General features: G+C 38.7%; 1 protein-coding gene across 7 annotated transcripts in view; it reads left to right on the forward strand.

Moving 5' to 3' along the window:
• Cntn4 (contactin 4) overlaps positions 1-23,287 on the forward strand; it is a 993,738-nt gene that overhangs the window by 772,874 nt on the left and 197,577 nt on the right. For all 7 annotated transcript variants that reach the window (NM_053879.2, XM_087655634.1, XM_087655636.1 and 4 more), the window contains 1 exon segment: positions 8,170-8,367. In NM_053879.2, coding sequence (NP_446331.1) covers positions 8,170-8,367 — 198 coding nt within the window.

Consider the following 23,287-nt stretch of genomic DNA (forward strand, 5'->3'; position numbering starts at 1 on the left):
CTGTTGGTCCACAGATAAGAATAAAAGACCTAGTCAGAAAATTAAGACGAGTTCATTCCGAACAACTTGGTTGCCCCAAACTAGAAACCCATAGTTAGATCCTTTGCCTTAATTAGTGCCACGTTATAACTAGCCTCAGTCTCTTCCTTGGAGCATGAGAAGTTTCACAATCATTTGATACATTGCATTCCAAATATCTGTTTACTCAGTTGTTACAAATTGCCAATGGGACAGCAACTGTCTGTCACTTCCAGAGCAATTAGTGAGTGAAAACTTATCAAAAGAAATCTGTCAAGTTAGAGTCAGTATAAATATTGCATAGAAGTCCCCGAGGAAATCAAACTGAGTGGGATATGGTATTTTTGCTCATCGCAGAGCATGAGATTTTATTTTGTTTTGTTTTCTTGGCTTTACTTTTTATGGAATGTTGATAGCATTTTATATAACCCAATGGATTAATGTTTTGCTCTGGTAAAAATAGAATTGGTTCTTCAGGGAAATCTGTATTGTCTATTGAGTGGTTCAACAATGGTATTCTTTACTTTTAAATGCCAAGGCTGTCTGCTGTCCTAGCAGAGTGCTGGAACAGGAGCATTGCCAGAAACATTAGGTCATTTTCTGCTCGGCCATCTTTTGCTACCCCACTCTGACCCTTCCTGGGCCTCAGTATTTTCATATCTTCTAAGTCTAGAAATGCAACATGATCTGTTAGGGCTATTTAGCTTTACTATTTTTTTCTGCTTGTTCTGATATTGTGCCGTTATTGGATTATATTCCTTGCAGTCCTCCTGATGGCTCTGAACCTATATACAGACACAAACACAATATTTCAGGAAGTGATATTTGCTTTGAAGAAAACTAAATTAATTTATCAGCTGGAGAAGATGTCCTGGTGAAGGTCAAACATTCAGCTGTACGTTGTTATTTCACCTGTTCTCCAGCTGAGACTTTTCTCCTTGTCTCCAGGATGCAGGACTCACAAAAGAACAGGTGTTAAAATGATGCTGTTAGGGTCCTTGGCACCAGCTCTTTGATGCTCTTCTTTTTAAATTTTAAATTACTTTTTGATTCTCCAAGGAAATGGGATTTGCTGTGATAACAGGGCTCTACACAGAAATATCATCATACTTCATTCTTATTTGTACTACCCTGTATACTCTCCCTGCTATTCCCTCTGCGCCTATACAAGTCTACTTCTAATTTCTAGACGCATATATCTACTAAACTATCTTACGTACTCCTTTCTCTTCCCTTACATCTTCTTCCTCCTTTCTCGTACTCTCTTTCTATTTTCGCCCCACACAAACACATGCTCATGCTTGCATGTGTACACACACACACACACACACACACACACACACACACACACACACACAGCCAGAGAGAGAAAGAGAGAGAGAGAGAGAGAGAGAGAGAGAGAGAGAGAGAGAGAGAGAGTTATTGAGGTCTAGATTCAATAAACATGTGAAAGTATGATATATGTCTTTCCAATTGAGTATCACTTTTTAAATTTTACTATACATGTCACAATCTCCTTTGACATTCCTTTTTGCAATCTGGATTTGGTCTCTTTCCGAACATGGAAAGTAGTTATGGCATCATATTCTTATTACAGTTTGACACTTATAACAACCTCCTGTTTCATCCTCCTCCTCTTTATCTCCCTCATTATTCATCATCATCATTTCCTCCTTAGCTTTCATTTGCCCTTTATACAATTTGAAAGTAAATCGTTCCTCTCAGTATGATTTATAACTTCCCAATTAGAATTCACGGAGTCAAGTGATATGCCAGAATTTGTCCCTGTAATAAACTGTGAAAGAAATTATGACAAGCTAGAACTGGTGCTATGTGATGCCATCTATGCAGGATTTTGAGTCAGGAGGATCACAAGCTGGAGTCCTACATGAGCAACTTAGTCAAGCCTTATCTCACAATTACAAGTAAAAAAAGAGGCTTTAATACTGCTCTTGTATGCAGTGTATGCCTATTGAATTTGTTCACTATTGGTCATGCAAGGCAACTTGATCAAGTTTTATTACTAAATAACTTAATCCCTAGATGTTGTAATGACTAGTGAGGCACTTTGAAAATAGACTGCAAAGTTGTGATATATGAAAGTTTGAGTATAATTTATTGGGCTCCTTGTTTCTCTGCTATGACACCATGCTTGAGAAGAGCAACTAGAAAGAGGACTAGCTTTGGTTTATTGTTGTAGAGTGTAGTCCATCACAGCAGGGAAAGGAGGACGGTCAGAACTTGCAGTAGTTGGTCAGTTACATTGACTCCATAATTACAAAACAGAAGAAGACAAATGTTTGGGCTTCATTAAGTTCCTCCCTTTTATTTAGTCCAGGACCACAGGCTCAGGAATGGTGCCACCCACACTGAAAGTAAGGTATATGTTCCAATCTTAATTAACCAATTCTAGGTAATCCCTCACTAACATGCACACAGGCTCATCCCCTCAGTGAATCTAGATCTAGTCACGTGGGCAATATTAACCACCACAAGTCCAACTTAACACTCAAACACACCATTTTTAAGTCATCATCTTCTACCTATTGTTTCATAGACTCATCATGGCTAACCCCAAATCTAAGTCTCATGTGAAATTTAATGGCATCTCTTGCTTCATAAAAATAACAAGTAATTTATTTGCATTCAATATGCAGCAGCAAAAATTAAATATTCCAATTCCAATAGGGAGGAATAGGGTCATAGTAAGAAAAGACAAAACAGACTGAAAAACAAACAAACAAACAAACAACCCCCCCACAAAAAAATCACCTAACCTCAAATCCTGCAGCTTCAGGTCTAGCATCTGAGGTGCATGGTAGAATCATCTGGGCTCTGAAGAGCTTGGGTACTCCCATCCCTCCAGCTTTCATGATGGTAGCACTTGTTACCTCTCCTTTGGGATAACTCCACTACATGCCTGCTGCTCTTGTCAGTGGATACCCAAAGCCCAAGCATCTTCAACATCCTGAAGTTTAGATTTCTACTTAATGTTAATCATCACTGCTTCATTAAGTAGCCCCTCAGGATCTTCTTGCAGTGACTTTGACCCGTTAAACATTTCCTCGTGTCAGTGGCTTTTCAGAATCATGACACAAAATCCCATTTAATTGGGGCTGGCTTCCAGACTTAGAGGTTTAGTCCATTATCATCATGGCAGGAAGCATGGCAGCATCAGGCAGACACCATGCTGGAGGGTCCAAAAGTTCTACATCTTGATCTTAAGGCAGCCGGAAGAAGACTTTCTTTTCTGTACTGGTTGGAACTTGAGCTCAAGGAGTCCTCAAAGCCTGTCCATATAGTGACATACTTTCTTCAACAACCACACCATGTTTGGAAGGAGATCAAAGCCACACCTTCTAATCTACAAGTGCTAATCTTTTTGAAAGTTATAGCTGCTTTCTCAGCATCAGCCTTATCTGGAACTTTAAACACATTCATGTCTAGCACAAACTCCACAGTTTTATATTTTCCTCTTTTACCTGACCTTCCTGCAGACTGAATCAGAGCAGAGAACAGTAACCATGACTCTTAATACTGCCACATCTGGAAATTTCGTTCACTATACTAATTTAGTCAATTGTCATTATATTCAGTCTCACTTAAGTTCTCATGACACAACATAATGTAGCCAGATTCTGTCCTGAAATATACATATGGCCTCCAGGCCAGTGACCAATAGACTCCCTCTTCTCTGAAACCTCACAAGCTAGGCCTTTGCTGAATAATCCATTAAACTCTGCATATAGTGTTTATATTAGTTATTGTTTTATTGCTGTGACAAGACATCATGACCAAGGCAACTTGTAGAAGGAAGGGTTTATTTAACCCATGGCTCCAAAGGAATGAGTCTTTCATTGTTAAGTGAACATAGCTGCAAACACCAAGTAGGTAAGCCAGCAGAAAAGGCTAAATGCGTACATCCCAAATTCCAAGCAGAATGCAGAGAAAGCAAACTCAGAATGGCACAAGTCTGCAGTTTCTCCAAACCTGTCTCCAGCTGTGGTTGCCAATTAATGTCTCCTCAAACTGTCCCAGCAGCAGCATCTACGCGCTCTTTGATACCCGCCCCAATGTTCTGAGTTTCCAAATCTCTCTCTCTCTCTCTCTCTCTCTCTCTCTCTCTCTCTCTCTCTCTCACACACACACACACACACACACACACACACACACACACACACACACACACAGTCACATTCCTTAACTCGATGGCTAAGATCCTCCTAAACCTCCATGGAGCTAACACCTCCCCTCCAATATTCCTGAGCTATATTTCATCATTGTTGCCCTAGACCAGTTGGGGGCTGTATGGGGTAATTTTTCCCCAGCTCTGACATGTTGGCTGTCTCTCTGTCCTCTGTCCTGCCTCCTTAGGCCTTGCAGGTACTCCTTTTCCAGCATGGCAGCTATCTCCTTCCTGCTCCTTCCTCAGTCCCTTGCCTGGGAATCTGAAATTCTTGCCTCTGTCTCTCTGCCCAATCATTGTCCACCAGCAACTTTATTCACCAATCGAAACCAACTGGGGGCAGGCTCCCTTATCATCTTATATGTAGACATGCAAGTTCCTGTGTAATTTTTGGGACTAAATTAACATAAGTAGCATTAGATCAAATCCACACTTCCCCATTTCATCCATTAAAAAGCCCTTTCTCTCAGATTTTCATTAAACATAGTTATAACACTTATGTAAACTATAAGGTATTATATATTAATAATCTCTACTCTATCAATTTTGTCAATTTATGTATATTATTCCAACATCTCTCTTAACTTAAAGAGTTTATAGTTCTATACAGCAAAATTAAAGAAATTAACTTATTCACAAGTAGATCCGACAGCATGATGAAATAGCAGTTTAGCTGAACACTTTTTTTTTTGACACACTGCCTTGTTTATGATGGGCTGGCCTTGAACTTGTGTTGTTTGGGATGTCCTTGAATTTCTGATTCTGCTTCAACCTCATGTGTGCTGGGATCTCAGATGTGCACTAGTTTACCTGGTGTGTGCAGTGCTGGAAGCTTAACTGTGGTGTTCCTTCACGCTAGACAAGCTACTAACCAACTGAGCTCTCTGTGTCTCTATCCCCACTGAATCAGTTTATAAAGGGGGATGGGAGAATGTGAAGATACTCAAGAATCTGAATGACTGAGAGGAACTACAATGGAAAATATGCCTGAAAATGGCTTCATGCAGCCCATTCACTGGTACATTTTAATGAACTAATACAATGAAACAAATAATTTTATTTTATAATTATTAAGTTGGTGATAGAGAAGACAATAACCAAAATCTCTACAATCCTCCAGACATTTCAATGATTTTTGCATAAACTAATAGTACATATTAGTACATATACCTATATATGAGTTTCACACAATTTTATTGATTAAGAAGTTGAAAGTGAGAAAGTTTAAGTGGTTCCCCTTACATAACAAAAATTTAAACTTTGGTACTTTCCCTCCAAATATAAAATACAAGAACAGATATCTTTTTTAAATAGCTACTTTCTGGTTCCTAAATTACCCCCTCAGAATCCAGAGTACTTCACAGCTACTGGCCACAACAAGAGCTCAAAAAAACCTCACAGGAAAAAAAATTAGAGTTGTCTATCTTTGATTTCAACTCTCATCGGAAAAATGTGAAGTGATTAATCTTATACATGTAAATGACTTTGTAATGTCTACTTTGTGACTTTGGAGATGATAGTTTATATTTAAATTTTTCTTATAACTTACTAAAGAATACATGGTGTTCTAATTGTCCATGTGGTAACATCTTTAACCCTACTTAAAGATGGTAGGGCTTTCTGGAAATTGCATTATGGGGTTGAGAACAGACTATATTCCTGTGTTGCTGACTTTACAAGTCTTTTCTTACTAGAAGGTGTCACTGCTAGGTTATGTATCCATATGACCTATTATTTGGTCTTTTTCTATCTTAAGTTTAGTTATTTCTGTTGTTGTCTTTTAGATTTTGTTTGGTTTTGCTTTTGGAATAACCAACTTACTAGATGTGTGATTTTTTCATTTTTCATTTTTTTAGATTTTTTAAAATATATTTAATGGGTGTTTTACCCGCATGTGTGTCTATACATCATGTGTATTCCTGATACCTATGGATACCAGAAGAGGACAGCAGAGTTTCAGATGGCTGTTAGCTGACATGTGGGTACCAGGAAATGAACCTCGGTCCTCTGGAAAAACAAGTCTTTTTAAATATTGAGTGGCCCCTTCACTCTTATGTAATTTTTCCTGGAAGTATAATCAAATATCTACTTATCTCAGATTTGGCACTAGTAACCAGCCAAGAAAACTGTGGCCCCAAATATAGATTAGTAAACCATGAGTGTCACATGAGTGACAATTGAGAAAAGTAGTATCCCCAACGCTCCTTGTATCACTTGAGGTTAGAGTCACTCCTTCCCAGAAGTCTTTGTAATTACATAACACTGAGGAAGGGTTTAATGTATGTATTAAGTTTTAGGAACTTCCTGAGACTTAGTTATTTGTTGACTTGGTGAGCTTTGTAAGATTCATTTACCTTCGGAGTCTTAATCTTTTCTCCAAGATGGAATGTTTTATATCAGAAAGAATTGTTTGATGACCTCGGAACTTGTTTATTTATGCTCAGTATCCTCTCCACATCAGCATGGGGTTACTTCTAATTACAGGAACATGCATAGAGTGATTGCCTTTTCTCACAGAAACATAATTATAGTTCTTCAACATAATGTACTAGAAAATGCTGTAATTCTGGGATAAAGGGGGAGCAATCTCCACAACAATTCCTTTGTATGTCAACAATGGCTTATTAAGGCAAAACATGTTTCTTGTTACATATTCAGTAGTTGAGGTCAATTACAGTTGGGATTCACTGAAGGATTAAACAGCAAAGATGTCTTCTACAATAATTAGTCTTCTCTTTATAAAGCTCAAGTGGCTTTTCTGCCATTTACCAAGGACCATGCATGCATTTAGAATTTAACCAAGATCATATGAGAGAATGGCATAGAGTAACAAAGCCAATATTTCTACAACCAGGGACTCCCTGTGACTCTTGTTTGTTCTTGCCTCCCCACCCCAACAAAGTGATTTTTAATGATAAATATAATCTTGTATAATCAGGGCCTGTAACCAGTATATCATTCTTCAATACGGGACATATCTGTGGTTCACACTTCACAGAGAAAAAGAGTGAATTATCTAGAGTTGAAGAAGTTTAGTGTCCTTGGAATAAGATGGTTCATTGTAATCAATCAGATAAATTAATTGACATTTTGGGTTCTTTGAATTTGAAATCATGGGTTCATATAGTAAGTCACCAAATATTCTAACCCTTAAGAAAACCAAAAACTGTCAAAGGAATATTCCTAGAAAGGACTGCTCCATGCATTAACCCTACTGCATTCTGGGGTGAGTAGACATGCTTCTCTGACCACTGTTCCACATTGCCTTTCTGATGGATATGTCTTCTTCAACTCTATTTTGTGTATGAATAAAGCAATTAAGCCACCAGTGTGCATTTGGTGGATAATGACTGAAATACTCAATTACCAGCTTATTAAATTTGTGAAGAAGTATTCAAACTTCAAAGGAAGAAAAGAAGAGACTTACAGTTGAGAGTGGGCGAAGGGAAAAGAACTGAGTGAGTCTCAGTGATTACTCTCTAGTTAGCATTAAGAGTTCAGATTCAATGCTATGTTCTTCTGTGTCAAACCTCCATTAGAAAAGGATGAAATGCATCAAATACCACAAAGTACTCTGTAAACCTGTAATCCAATCCACTATTGTATCCATTATTATATAAGTGGTCTAAATAGTGTTCTTGGTAGCCTCTCAGGTTACTATGTCAAGGTTATTTGGGGGTCTTTAACACTTGCATTCCCTTAGAACTTGCTACAAAGTGCCTATGACTTATAACGGTGGGAGCCGATCTGAGTCAACTTCCATGGTATCTCCTACGCTTCTTGAAATAAAACATAATAATAATTCTGACAGTAGGCAGCCTTTAAGTGACGGTTATTACCTCCCGTTTATATTTTACAGGGTGAAGAGCAGCAATCTAAGTCTCTACCTTGATCATTTCTGTTCTAAATGCAGCAAAGTTCCAGGGTCAAAGCCATATTCTCAGCGCTTACTGTTGTCTTTGCAGAGCTGAGCTACGCCTGGATCTTCAATGAACACCCTTCCTATCAGGATAACCGCCGCTTTGTTTCTCAAGAGACTGGCAATCTGTATATTGCCAAGGTGGAAAAAGCTGACGTTGGTAATTATACGTGTGTGGTTACCAATACTGTGACCAGCCACCAGGTCCTGGGACCGCCTACACCACTAATCCTGAGAAATGATGGTGAGTTATCTGTACAACGTTGCCAGCTCTGTTTAGGAGGATGGCGGAGGATGAAAAGATACTGTACTGTTGTCATATAATGATGTAAAGAAAAGTTTAATAATTTCTGTACTTGACACCTATTACTTTTTCCCGCTGTATGAAGAAATAAACCCACGAACCCGTTTTGGAAAACTAATTATAAGTCTGATCACTAATCTTAAAAGGGATGGTGTGTGGACTTAGGCAAATATAAATAACGAGAGAATCTTAAACTGTATATACAGGCAAAATGAAGTGAAGAGTTGAACAATTAGCTCATCAGTCAGTTCTGTGTAATTTAGTATTCATAGTCCAGAAAGTATCTTTAAATTATCCTAATAACATCTAGATTTACAATAGTGAAGCCATAGTTCTACCACAAAGAAATTCAGAAATGTGGATAGCTCATTTGAAACAAGAGTTTTAATTCCCTACCATCTTGAGAATATTTTAGGAAAGTATATGAGTCATACATAATGTCCACATGTCATAGGCTATGTCACCAAGTGATTTTTAAAGACATTCTTGTTACCTAAGGTATATGGGTACCATGACTCTTTCTACTGTAGGCTTTTATATATTTCCTAAAATCCTACCTTAGTCACAAAGTCTGACATAGGAGGTGATGTGGACTGTGTCTTTCTGTTATTTTAGAAATACCACATTTTGGGGTTGGGGATTTAGCTCAGTGGTAGAGGGCTTGCCTAGCAAGCACAAGGCCCTGGGTTCGGCCCTCAGCTCCAAAAAAAAAGAAAATAAATACCACATTTTCCCCCAGGAATCCATCTCTGTATCTCTGCTGTTTCCACCCAGGTGGCATCAGGGAACTTTTCATTAAACTCCAGAGAAATCCATCGCTATACACCTCCTACCTATGGTGGTGACCACATATACCCACTCACACATGAATCCCTTATCCTGCTGCACTTAGCAGTTGTGTGTCACCAAAACTACCTGAACTATCTTGCTTATTGCTGTCTAGTATACATGGTAGCAGATAGAAGTGTCTTGTTAAATATTCATTGGAAAAATGGAAACAAAGTATAATTAAGCCCTCCAGGAAGAACCAATGTGAAGATTTGAAGATTCGGAGTTGACAGGTTTAGTTTTCCATTCTAAAAAGAGAAAAGACAAAACAAATAAACAAAACCACAACAACAAAAAAAACCCTTCTCATATGCTTTATAACAGGAAGGACAAGATTTTACCATACAAGTAAAGAAATTATCAGTCAAGATACTAATAACAGCAGTGAATGGTCAGTTACTATGTGTTAGTTTGCACATTTATTTCTCATTGAAAACGTGAGTAAGATTCCAGCATAGCACTCCATCTACTGACTTAAGAGCCATATTTCTTCTCATCATCTGACACAAGCTCATATAAGAAGAAATTGCCCTCCAGTTTCCAAATGTATTATGCTGCCCATCTATTTTCGTATAATGCCAGGGATTGAACTCAGGTCCCTGAACATGGTAAGCACGTTCTGCTTCTGAGCTATGAACATACCCTACCAGACTCTCAAGATTACCAGGGAACTTTGTGCTCAAGTGAGTTGAAACATGAGGTTTTCAGATCAGGGTATTATTAGTCAAATTAACTATTTAGAGATTATGTAAACATGTTCATAATACAGACCACACTGAAAAGTGTCAATACATACTTTAGTTTTCAGACACTTCATCTATTCATACGTTTAACATGTACTTGTTTAGCACTTGGTATGTGACAGCCATATTTCTGTGTTCCAGTAACAAGAAAAACAGGCCTCTATTTAATATTTCTTATGTTCTTCTGGGCAGTATGGCAACAAGAAGCATTAGGTATATGCAAGTTCAGTTTACTTTTTAGAATAATACGTAAAACAATACATAAAGATAATTGTGATAAAATAGAAGCTCTATGGGCTAGATGCCTACTGCAGAAAGGGTTGCTATGGAAGTCCTCTCTGACGATGGCATAGGGCTATCATTGGGGTGATAAAAAGCCAGTCCTGAGATGAGAAAGAGGAATCGTCCAGGCTGAGTTTTCATCACATTCAAAGGTCCTGAGGTAAAGAGGGAATACCAAAGGAAAAAAATACATCTTCTGAGATCAAGAAGAACATGAATGTGGATTGAGCTTAGTAATCAGGGCACAGATGGTTTAAGGAGTTTAAAGATCATGGGCCAATCATGGAGACCAGAGAGAGAAAACTGAATTTTATTTCTCAGAATTGTTTCTCAATCTTCCTAATGTTGTGACACTGTAACATAGTTCCTCATGTTGTGGTGACCCCTAACTATAAAATTCTTTCATTGTTGCTTCATAGCTGTAATTTTTCTACAATTATGAATGCAAGATATCTGATATGTGACCCTTGTAGGAGGTCACAACCCTCAAGTTGAAAGCAATTGTTCTAGAGCAAGGAAAGCCCTTAGGGCTTTGTAGCTGACTCTTTAGAAAGACTAATTGGCTGATTTCTAAGGAAAAAAAAAGAAAATTCCAGTAGAAAATGCATATCTACTCAGAAGACTGTTGTGAAAATTCACCTACTATGGTGGTAACCTTGGATAAGGAGAAAAGCAAGAAGGACAGAAATGTATCTGAGACATAGTTGGCAGACAAATGTGTCAGAATTTAACAATGCATTGGACAGGAGAGTTGACAGATGAAAAAGTCAAGAATGAGACACACCTGTCTGGCCTAGCCACTGAGACTATATAAAAAAGCTACATGCTGAAATAATTAAAATGGCTTAGCAGGAAGATTTACAAAGCTGAGGATCCTATTTTCATCGCCAAAGAATGGCACAAGATTTTTTTTCCCTTGGCAGCAGAAAAAAATCACCTGTTTTCTAGTATTTTGGTCAATTTCTCTGTCACAGTCTCCATCTGATGTACTTGTGTTTGTTGCTCACTTTTCCATCCTTGCCCTACTCAAGAAAAGACTTTCCAACTTCATTAGACTGAGAGTGAACCCTAGCATACTGACTGCCACCCAGTCAAATTACTGTGGTGGATCCTAGTTACATTATTATGTTGAATGTATCCACAAAAACCCAAAAAACCATGAGATTGAAAAGTAGGCGAGATAGCCTAGAGATGGAGCCCAGGCACAGTTGACATAATTCCTGCCTAGCACGCGGACCTCTAGCTTCAACTCCCAGTACTGCATGAACCTGGCCTTCATGGCTTATGCCTGAAATCCAAACAACTGGGAAATGGAGACAAGAGGATCAGTTATATGAGGTCCTCCTCAGCTACTTAGCAAATATAAAGACAGCCTGGGCTACATGAGACCCAATTTAAAAAGATGGCAAGGTACTGGCTCTGTCAAAAGCTGCAATGGCACGATGTTTTCAGATACAAACTTGAAAAAGGATTTGCATCATTGGCATTTCATACAAGATTATTTTAAAACATAGCCCTTTGTGGGGGCAGAGGGGGTCTCTAAACAAAATCTAAGTATGCTAAAATATCTAACCAATGGGATTACCTACTTTGGTGTGTCAAGCCATGGATGTCATGAAATATTGACTTGAATACAGAAAGATACAGAGGAAGACAAACATGAGGGAAACCTGCTCCCTTTGGAAGTGGGAAGCAAAATTAAGAACATGGAAACTCCAGCATCATTGCGTTTACATCAAGCTGTCAGAAACCTTGCCTTTTGCTTGGTTTTTAGATTTACTTCTAAAATTTTTGTCTAGCTCATCTCCATAGAAATGACCAATGCTTTGTAGAATATTTCATCACAGAATTAACAAGCTAAACACCTCATTCTTCAGCAATTAATGCCCATTCCCTCTTAATTTGCATGAGAGTTGCATGGTGAAAATTTATAATATCTTTCTCATTTAAACTGAAGTACATAAAATGAATATGAAGTTCCATTACTAAGCACAAAACAGGTTATTTAATTAGCTCCTGTCTGAAGGTGAGAGAAGACAGACGATATAAATCAAAAGGAGACTGCAAAATTAAGATGACATCCTTAATAAAATCTATTCTGGGACAGTAAAAATCTATGAAATTATCACTCTACAGGAACTGGTATTTAATGACAATGCTAGACTGATATATGCAAGGAATGTAGAATTAGTATAGTTATTTTGATCACTGAAGCACACTCAAAATTTCACACCCTTTTTTCTGACTCAGAAATAAAACAAGTAAGGCAGAGGCAGCTCAAGCCTGAACTAAGCTAATTGCCACAACGGGGGCTTTGTGTTGCTGTGAGCAGAGGTAGCTTAATGACTAGATTTTCCTACTATCAAGTCATGGCTTTTGAGTTCCAGGAAGGCAATTTGAGACTCACTGCTTCCAGTCCAAAAGGTCACCACAGAGTCACAAAAAGTGAACCGTGAATCTTGGCTCAGGTGTTGACAGGATTCAGATGCGGTGTCCCACAATCATGTCATTGCGTTGACTTGTGCCGCTAGCTCGTTATCCACAGGGCTTGCACTGTCTCTTCCTTGAACCTAGCGCTTCCTCGGTGCCTTCTTACTTACCTCACCCTTAGTCCATTTTGACCAGGAAATAAGACAGGAAAACAGAGGAGCAGACTCTGGCTAGAATCAAGACTCACCAGTGGCTAGCTATGTCACGTGGAAATTTCAGTACAGAGTGCACATTGCTCGTTCAGAGGACCTGCGCTTGGATGCCAGAACCCATGCTGGGCAGCTCCTATCACCTGTAACTTAGTTTCTGGGGGCCTGGCTCCCTCTTCTGACCTCTGTGTACTTGCATGCATGAGCACATGACCACACGTGGATAGACAGCATTTAAAGATGCCAACGTTTACATCTTTGATTTGGGGGAAAGGGGTTACTGAAGAGCTGGGAAGTGAGATAGGCCATGATAGACAGCTTTCTGGCCCCTATGTATCTTGCTATTTAACTGAGCTGTATATATCCTTTTACGTTTGTATTTGGAATTCTTCCAATTAATCAAAGCTTGTTCTATGAGTAGTCTGATAATATCTTACATATATTATATGTTTCATATATTATATATGTTACAGATAGTATCTTATTATGTATTATGTATATGTTATGTGTGTGTGTGTGATTTAAAGTTCTTAGGCAAATATGATAAAATTTTGTTTCAGAGTTTATAGTTATTTCCTACATAATAGAAAACCTGCTGTGAAAAATAAGTTGTTATTTATCAACATGTTCCTATTGCTTAGGTATCCAGAAAGAAAAAGATTTTTATCAGGAAAAGTGCATCAGAGTTATTACTACATTGGTTCATTGATTACTATTAGCCCCTAATGCTGGCCATTAATAACAATGAGCTCAGTGTATTATATGTTTTCTGCCCAGGTCTTAAAGGTGAATCCCAAAATTTCCATGAAAAATAACATGTGAATGTAAAACACCTATGAGGAAAATAATTGAATTTGATGACAACCCTAGTGGCTTCTTCCTGTATCTTCAGTCATTACCCTCCACTGTCCCGTAATCACTCATGAGAGAAAGAATCAGCATAGAAAGGGGCATTTGGGAGATGGGGGAGTCTATAAGGTTGTTAAACTCACTCACAGGGGTTCATATTTGGGCTTAAAGAGTACTTGTCTAGACGTGGCCTTTTGTCTATATTCTTTGAGTCTGGCTATAAATTGCTTGAACATATTTTGTTTTGGTCAATAGAACCGAGACAATTAATAAGCAAAATTATTTCAACCTGATTTTATTTGATGTGCCTACATTTTGCACACTTACTGTTAAATAATTTTTAGCTATTTTCCCCAATTAGAACTCTATGTGGAAAAATACCACAGAACAGGGAACAACAAATATAACTGTGGAGATTTTAAAATTCTTTTCTCTCTTTAATCCTTGTATTTATTTACATCATAGGAAAACACACATATACATATGTGTCTTTCTGTGAAATTTACTTTTGTGAATGCATTTTATCATAAAATTAAAATATTGAAAGTGATTGCCTCTGGCTTTTTCCTTGTAGGTTGTTGAATTGCAAGTTATCAACCCAAAACCCATGAACCTATGATCAACGCTAAGTGGATTCATTTGCGTGTGTGTGTGTGTGTAACAATAATAATTGAAGAAGAAGAAATCATGAATTTGAAAGGGAGTGGGCAGAATGGGAAGAGTTGGAGAGGAATAAGGGCAGCTAGATAGGGTGGAAATGCAATAATCATATGAAATTCTTGAAAAACAATAACAATTTCAACTTTTTAAATCACCAAAAGTATATGTTTATGTTCTCAAAGTAAAAGCAAAATTCCTAACCATATTTTCCTAAGTCTTCACCTTTTTTCCTAACTTAATAGTGCTCAGCTGTGAAAGCATTGATCCGGCTCAGTTTGAAGCGTTGAATGTTCTTACTTTAAATCATGTTTTAACCTAATAGAAGAAAAGCCAGATGGTGATGATCTCAGCATCTCCATTCCAAAAAAAAAAAAAAAAAAAAGAAAGACCCAAAGTGGAAAAAAATCAATGTGCTGAACATGTATAGGACTAAAAGGTAGAAGGGAGAGGTGACAAAGTTGTAGACTACAGTAACAGATCTACATCCAATTAATAAAAGATGGGGGCTCATTTCCCTGGTCCTCAGTCTTCTTCACTGTATGAATGAGAAATCTCTATTAAGTTATAGCTAAGATTCTTTCTTGTCATTTAGGAAAGTCTAGGAATAGTTTTTCAACTTTCTTCAGCCTCAGAATTTTCAAAGATCACCTCATATAAAACACTACTCTACAAACAAGACACATGTTCTTAATTGGGTCAGAAGAACCCAATTTCCCCCAAATGGAGATCTTAGAAAACAGCAAGGTCTATTCATCTTCTGTGCACAGGGGAGATGGTATGAATCTCCATCTCGATCAACATTAAATTTCTAGTGCTACAAAAGAACACAGCCTATCCCATAGTTCCAAACTTAAAACAAAAGCTAATTTTTAAAGAAAAAAAAGAGGGAGTTTTCCTTGGATATTTATTGTTTCCATTTCATGTTTCCTCCATTATGAGCTTGCTAAAGCTTACAGCAAGTGTTCCTAATGTTTCCAACCTCCATTAAAGTCCCATGGGGGCCCTAGCAACCACTACTTGTCTTTATGAGTAAATCAGCTTTATTTATGGGCCACTTAATTAACCTAGAGGTCGTAGTTTTTAAAAAGACATTAGAATATGTAAGTATTTCTTTTAGTGTGTACTTGACCTAGTTAGAGTCTTTTATTGATACTCCAGCATTTAGGCAACAAGCTATTCTGTCCATTTAAATACAATTTTGTATTATTTAAGTATTTCTCCCCAAAATCCATTGCTTTATTAAGGTCCCACTTTTAATTGCAACTTTGATGCAGCTTTGTCACAGCAATCGTGTCTTGTTTTTAATTTTCTAACAACATCACAGTTGAGGATCTGTGGGTGTAAACCATGTTTGATGAGAACATCTAAATGACTAAAGGATGTGAGACATTTTTCTAAGCTGTCTTTGCTAATCTGATTTAATAGAATCTTAATAGCTGTGGATATTCTGAAGGTTTGACAAGCTTAAGAACTTGGCAGTCAGTCTTAGACCTCCATTGCAGCCACTTCCATTTCAAGTCCATGGGGGCCAAAGGTCTTAGATGGTCATTTGGCTAGTCAGTTAGGAAGCATCTGTCCAGTGTTCCTGGTGGACAGTGTACTATGAAGTCAAAGGACCCAGTTTTCAGCACATGGAAACATAACCTTAGAGAACTCCAAACAAACAAATCTTCTAGTTACATTGTTTATTGGAATTATAAAACTGGATTATCAATAAAAGTATAACAGATGTAGAAACTGAAGATAAAATAAAGTACTAGAGGTATACTGCCTAGAAGTGTGTTGCCTTGGGCCAATGGCTTTATGTACTTATGTTTTTATTGGGCTGGGGATATATAGATTAGAGAACAACTTTCAGGAGTCTCTTCTTTTACTTCACCCTGTCAGTCCAATGATCAAACTCAGTCAGGTTTGGCAGCAAGCCCTTTTTACCAGCTGTGCCATCTTGTTGGCCCCAAAACTTTTAATCATTTAACCACTAAATATTGAATGAGTAAACCCTTCCCCAGCTTGACAATAAGAATGTGAAGGTTTTTTTTCTGTGTTCAGAAATGATAGAGTTAAGATGTCTAGTTGGAGTGTAAAGCAAGAGCGAGACTATATTTGGTGATTCACATTTGGTGAAATGCCAATGTCACAGAATGGAATTATGTATAGATTGACAGCTTGGGTTTGAGGGATGCTTGCACAGTCTTGATGATCATTTTCTAGGAAGACTTGAACAGCCTAAAATGAGAAGAGTCCCCAGCAGAAGACACTCAGTGCTGACAAACTCTTCAGGCAAGCCATGCCCATGGCCTATTTCAATAATTAAAATTAAAATTTTCTGCATAAATAAGTTGGCTATTCTGGGATAGTTTCTAGATTTCTCTATTGTTCTTACTATAGTCTAAGTGGTATTTTGTTTTGAACCATTCTATCTAATTTTTTATTGCTTGTTAAAGAATGCTTTTACTCTTCAAAGTTATTTCATATTTACTAAGCTTTTTGAAACCTCTTACTAGTTATAATAGTCTATTGATTACATTGCTCTTTCAAATATCACTATCCTCCTACTTTCTTAATGTTTAGGGTCAGCCCATTATGATTTCCGGGCCCATCACCTGTTTTTACTATTAAAGTTTTATTAGCACATACTCCCCTGCCCATTGATAGACATTTGTCTATAGCTGTTTCCAAACTATGTTGATAGAGTTTAGACCTTCTGTCCACCAAGTCCAAATGAATCCTGAGCTCTCAGACCTTTCAGTTAAAAACCCTTGCTGACTTATGATACTATGATGCCATCATTAAATATCAAAAGATTGTTATCAACAGTACCTCTACTGATTTGAATTAGTGTTAGTATATGCAGAGGCAAAGAGAGAATTAATTAAATACAATAAGAAGATTTTAGTATTTGTGAGTATCCCAGGGAAGACAAGAGTAGCTCAGTATATCCTATAATCAATTTCACATACTAGACACAGCAAGTTACTTCATGCATTCAGGTAACCAGACACTTTTCGGGCAAAGCAGGAATCCATGCTCACTCAGTATTTGTATGTACTGAGTCAGCCGTCTAAAAATGATCTCTCTTCCTCTTAACTATTTAAAAGAGGGAAGGAGGTGCAGCTTTTACTTAAGACAAATAATACCCTTATTTTCATTTCTTATGCACTATTGAAACCATTCCAAAATCCTAATAGTAAAACATGATATTCTACCTTACCTCTCTCTAGCAATGAGGAGATAATTTTGTTTAGACACTTAATACAGTATGAATTCTTCTGCCGTGCTTGGGATAGTGATACATGAGATCCTGTTTGTTTTTGTCACCTGGACACAAGCCAGCATTACCTGGGAAGAAAGGACCTCAGCTAAAGAACTGACTACATCAGACTGGCACATGGGCATGGAGTAGGGGCATTTTCTGGATTGATGATTGATGTGGGAGGGGCCTAGACCATTATGGGTGGTGTCTCCCTTGGGCAAGTTGTCCTGCATTGTATAAGAAGACAGGTGGAGCACACCATGGAAAGCAAGCCAATAAGCAGCGTTCCTCATGGTTCCTGCCTCTGTTTCTGCTTGAGTGCCTACCCCAACTTCTCTGAATAATAGGCTGTGATGGGGATGGGTTAGCCAAATAAATCAGTTGTTGTCTGAGTCACTTTTGACCGTAGGTTGTATCTCAGCAACAGAAAGAAACCAGGACCGATCCTCAGACATTACATAAGGTTTTCTTTCATACCAAGAAAATATAAAAGCATGGCTTATTTTTTTAAAGGCCACCGTAGCATATTCAGCCAGGGGAACTTGTATGACTAATCAGATATTTCCAAATATTTTTCAGTTAGTGAAATGCATACCATGTGACTTGTTTTTCAAGAAAGTCAATGTGGGAACTTTTTCCAAAATAATTTTGGCAATTATTTTTTTTCAGTAGAAAATCCCACTCAGTGGAAGTTAGTAAATGCTCGTTCCATCTGTGGTTTAATTTAGCAAGCACAGATTCCAGCTAAGGCAGGCGTTGGCAAAAAATCTTTAGGCACACAGTTTTGCAAACTGGCTTCCTTCTGCCAGCACAGCGCTCTGCAAATTGTACTTAAACAAGAGCAGCATGCGGTAGATTTCCCTTTCAGATTCTGTAAATTGTGATCTAGTTCCTTAAACCCTATGATCGCACAGACCTGGGCATCAACCTTTAATAAGTGACTAGGTTTTAAATGTGGGACAATCTCTATCCACAAGGTCGTCCACAAAGTTGTGACTTTCAATGGCCTCATCGATGGTAGAACTCCATTCTCAGTGTTCCCACCACAGTTTGCTCACAGGACAGGTTTATTAACGTCAGGTGGGACATCTTTTTGTTGTTGTTGTTCGTAATTAGCATAGTGGCCTTCGAAGTGTGTTCTTCAAGCCATCAGCAGCACCCTGGGAGCAACTTGGAGATGCAGATTCTCATGCTCCCACTTTCGTTCTGCTCTGTAAATTAGAACCTCAAGCTCACCAGGTGATTTCAATCACAGGATGAATGGCTGTGGTAAACACCCAGGAAGCCTTAGCCTGGTTTCCTTATGAAATCAACTTTTACTTACACAGTAAGCAAGCCATCATTGTTTAAGTTTGCCATATCGCCAGGCGACCTCCCGAAAACAGTAGTCTTATAAAAGCCACAAAAAGAGGTATCACGACAGTGTTAACCACAGTGAGCTCCAACCTTGTTTTCCAGGCACACTGAATGGTTTATGGTTGATGTCAATATCTACTAAGTTCTACTTTAAGTTAAACAGAGCCAAAACCTTGCCTTTTGAGAAGGAATTTTAAGTACTTAATGTAACTCTCATTAGCACTGTAGTGGGTCTCTAGTTCCAAAGAACGGAAGACATTGAAGGTACATTTCATCAGCCAAGACATTTTGTCCAACCTCATATAAACATATAGAGGACAGTGTATCTTTTTACACTTGGACACAAGGAGAAAATCATATAATACATATAGAAGAAAAGTGGGCTCCAGGAGACTGAACCACCAGCCAAACAGCAAGCATGGGCTGGACCTAGGCCCCCTGCACAGATGTAACACATATGTAGCTTAGTCTTCAGATGGGTCCCCCAAACTGCAGTGGGAGCTGTTCCTGACTCTGTTGACTGCCTGTGGATCCTACTGCCCTAACTGGGCCACCTTCGTCTGGCCTCAGTGAACAAGAATGCACCTAGTCCTGAAGTGACTTGATGTGTCGGGGTGGGGTGATACCCAGGAGGGTTCTCCCCTTACTCAAAGGAGAAGGGGAAGGGGAGAGAGGGAGGGGTGTTGGGAGGGGCGAAGGAGGAGGGGGACAGCAATCAGAATGCAAAGTGAATGAATGAATGAATAAATAAATAAATAAATAAATAAATGGAAGAAAGTGTGGCAGAGATGCTGTTTCCTAATTAAGCCATGGTTACATAGATATACCTAAAATTTCATCCGTCACCTTTATGAGGATGGAAAATGGATTCCTAAGTAATTTCCATCAACAGTCTTGCTCTGTGAACCACCAGACTATCTGTAGACCAATTAAGTTCAACCATTTCCAGGTGGTCAGAGAAATGGCCTAAGCAATCTTTTGTTTTCCCCCAAACAGAAAGGCAGCAGATTTGACATCTGATGTGCAAACTTAAGGCCAAAATAGTTAGAATAAAAGAAATAGCCAAATAAAATACAGCCTTCTCAGATATAGCCCAAATTAAGTGGAAAACTTCAGGTGTCGCCCAAAGCTATCATTCACAATATAGTTGAAGAAAAGTGGTTCCCTTATCCGTACGATGCTAAAATGAGGTTACTCGTTATATGCACTGAGGTTCCTGTAAGCAGCAGTGAAAATCATCTTTATGTTCTGTAACTACCGCTATGTATTCAGATCAATCTGTTCCTACTGATATTCTTTGTTCATATTTACATAGCTATAAATATGGATCACTCTATAAACCAAGAAACGACCCCCATATGACCAGAAAAACAAGCTGTACAGTTCATGTCTGTAAAGGAAAACTACAAGGATATGTAGTAAATGATGCCCGTGGATGGAAAACAGCACGTGTCTCTTATATTATAGGCCATATTTAAAATGCCTCCGTGCCTCCCATCTCCTCCTCCTTGTCACACATCTCATATTCATGATTCATATTCATGTTACTGAGATAGGGTTTGTGAATGACTCAGAAAAAAATGTAAGATTTTCTTTCCTCAAGATATAACTGTGATGGAAGAGAAGTCCTGTGTATAAGTAGGTATCCTGATGATAAAAACAACAACAACAAACAAACAAGCGAACAAAACAAAAACCATAAAACAGCCTCACTGTTTGTGAGGTGCCATGGACTTTGAAAGATGTTTTCGGTCTGTAGTTATTTACTGAACACCTATTAAGAGATTGAGAATCTAAGATAGGAAGTAAAGTAGATGAAGAACAGCTATATCACTTGGTGGTGTGTTTTCTCATCCGAGTCACAGCTTCTGGATATCTAAACAAATGAGAGAGACTTATATTGGGGTAAGTAACAAGAAGGAAAGGAAACGCTGATAGAAATCAGTGGTAGGGACAGAGTTTAGACAGGGTGACCAGAAAACCTACTTGGAGGCTGCGTCATTTGAAAGACACACATGTGCAAAGAGTCCCGGATAGGAAAGTCACAGAGAACATAAGGCAGATGAATATATGTCCACACAAAGCCTACTGGGCCTCATTGAAGCATCATTGGCAATAGCTGAGTTTGGCAGTCGTTCAAATGCTCATCAGTCAGTGTGGCAGTCTGTTGCCCCCACCTCTTCCCCCAACCTGATCCTCAAACTGCAGCCTTATTAGGAACTAGGATCATGGGAAATATGGATAATTAAAATAAGGTCATCTGGGGGCTGGGGATTTAGCTCAGTGGTAGAGCGCTTACCTAGGAAGCGCAAGGCCCTGGGTTCGGTCCCCAGCTCCGAAAAAAAAGAACCAAAAAAAAAAAAAAAAAAAAGGTCATCTGGAACAGCATGGGGCGGGCCTTCATCCACAAAGAAATTGTAGTACGAATTATAATTCTAGCTAACCCCTAGGAAAGACACACAATCCAGGTATTTTATTTACAAGTTGTAAGCCTGGACTGGGCAGGTTCTGAAGCTATGCTAATTTATATCCTGGCCACATCACCCTTGTTACACGCTGTGCCTTTGGGCATGTGCTCCTGGCCCATCTCCTCTCATGGCGGCCTCCTCCTCTCTCCATGACTGTTTCCTTCCCCTGGTCTCTCCTGAGATTCCCTCATTCAGTCTTTAAGAACTGCCTTTCTCTCTGTACTGCCCAATCACACACAGGCTTTAGTCTTTTATTGACCATTTAACTTGGGGAGCAAGATTTACACAGCATCTCCTAGTTGCAAGGCGGCGGCAACTTGGTCTTGGAGGCTAGTATTTAACGTTGGAATACATAGCAGCACTGGACCAACCCCAACAAGAAAAGAGTCATTTGAAAACAGAAGTAGAGACTTGATGACATAAGTACAAGCTGAGAACCATTACAGATTGACAGCTACCCTCCAGAACCTGGGAAAAGGCAAAGGTATACACCCAGAGTCTTAGAGGTCAGACCTGTCAACAGCTCCTCCAGAACTATGGCAAAACATGTCCCTTTCAGCTATTTAGTTTGTAGTGCTGTTTGCTATAGGACCATTCAGAAACCAATGCAGATTTTTATCTTACCAATAAAATGTGGGATATGCACACAGTGGCATCCTGTTTTGCAACAGGTCAAACAGAGTGTTCATGTGCTAAAATATGGGCCTTGAAAACATGCCATGCAAAAGAAGCCAGACAGAAAAGACACCAGTTTGAGACTGGAGAGAGGCCAGACAGTTAAAAACACTGGCTGCACATACAGAGGATCCAGATTCAGTTCCCAGAACCTACATGACAGCTTACAACTATCTGTCATTCCATTTCCAGGGTAGCTAGTACCCTCTTCTGAGCTCCAAAGGAAGCAGACATACATGTGGTACACATACATACATGAAGGCAAACATTCAAACACATAAAATAAGAAGAAATATTTTCAGAAGCATGCAGATATATGATTCCATTAATAGAATTACCCAGGGGAGGTAAATGTAGTGAAAGCAGGTGAGAGTTTGCTGCAGGCTTGGCTGGGTATTAAATGGGAATCACAGATATTATTTGGGTAATGAAAATGCTCAGAAACCAGGTTATGGTGACAGTGGCACATGCAAACAAACTTTATAAGAATCATTGAACTGGGCCCTTAAAATCAGTCATGTATTAATATGCAAGTTATATCTAAAACCTGGTTATTTTTTAAGTACTTTGGAACCAGTAAGAGATGAAGCAGAAAAAAAAGGTCTTGAGTCTTTCTGGTCACTTAGAAACTACAGCGGGCTAGAGAGCAGGGTATTCAGAGGCCAGGAAGAGGAGTTTATGTAACAATTCCACAAGTGTGGACTTCAAATCCACAGTGTAATAGAATTTTTAGGATGGAGAAAAAGACCTCTGAGGATCTCGGTACTGAGTCTATGTCCCCCGTGATGCTTAGAACAAGTTTATATGAGACAGACATACGCCTCACTGTCATCTTCACAGAGTCATTAAAGAAACGTGGGTACATGTAGAAAAAGATAACACAGGGACAAAGCCAATCACTTCTAGGACATCCTTGCCCATTGTATGTTTAACGTTATTGTCTCGTCTCCATCCAAAGTGTGACGCATGGCCATGCCAACTGTCTGGATTTCCTGGGAGGACAAAGACCTCTTTCTCTCAAGGCATTTTTTTTTCAATTAACACCAGCCTCCCAGTTTACAGCCACTTGCACAACACTAAAAGGTGTTAACTTGCTCACTGCACTCC

This window comes from Rattus norvegicus, chromosome 4 (assembly GCF_021556685.1).
Source record: "Rattus norvegicus strain SHRSP/BbbUtx chromosome 4, alternate assembly SHRSP_T2T, whole genome shotgun sequence".
Taxonomy (NCBI): Eukaryota; Metazoa; Chordata; class Mammalia; order Rodentia; family Muridae; genus Rattus; species Rattus norvegicus.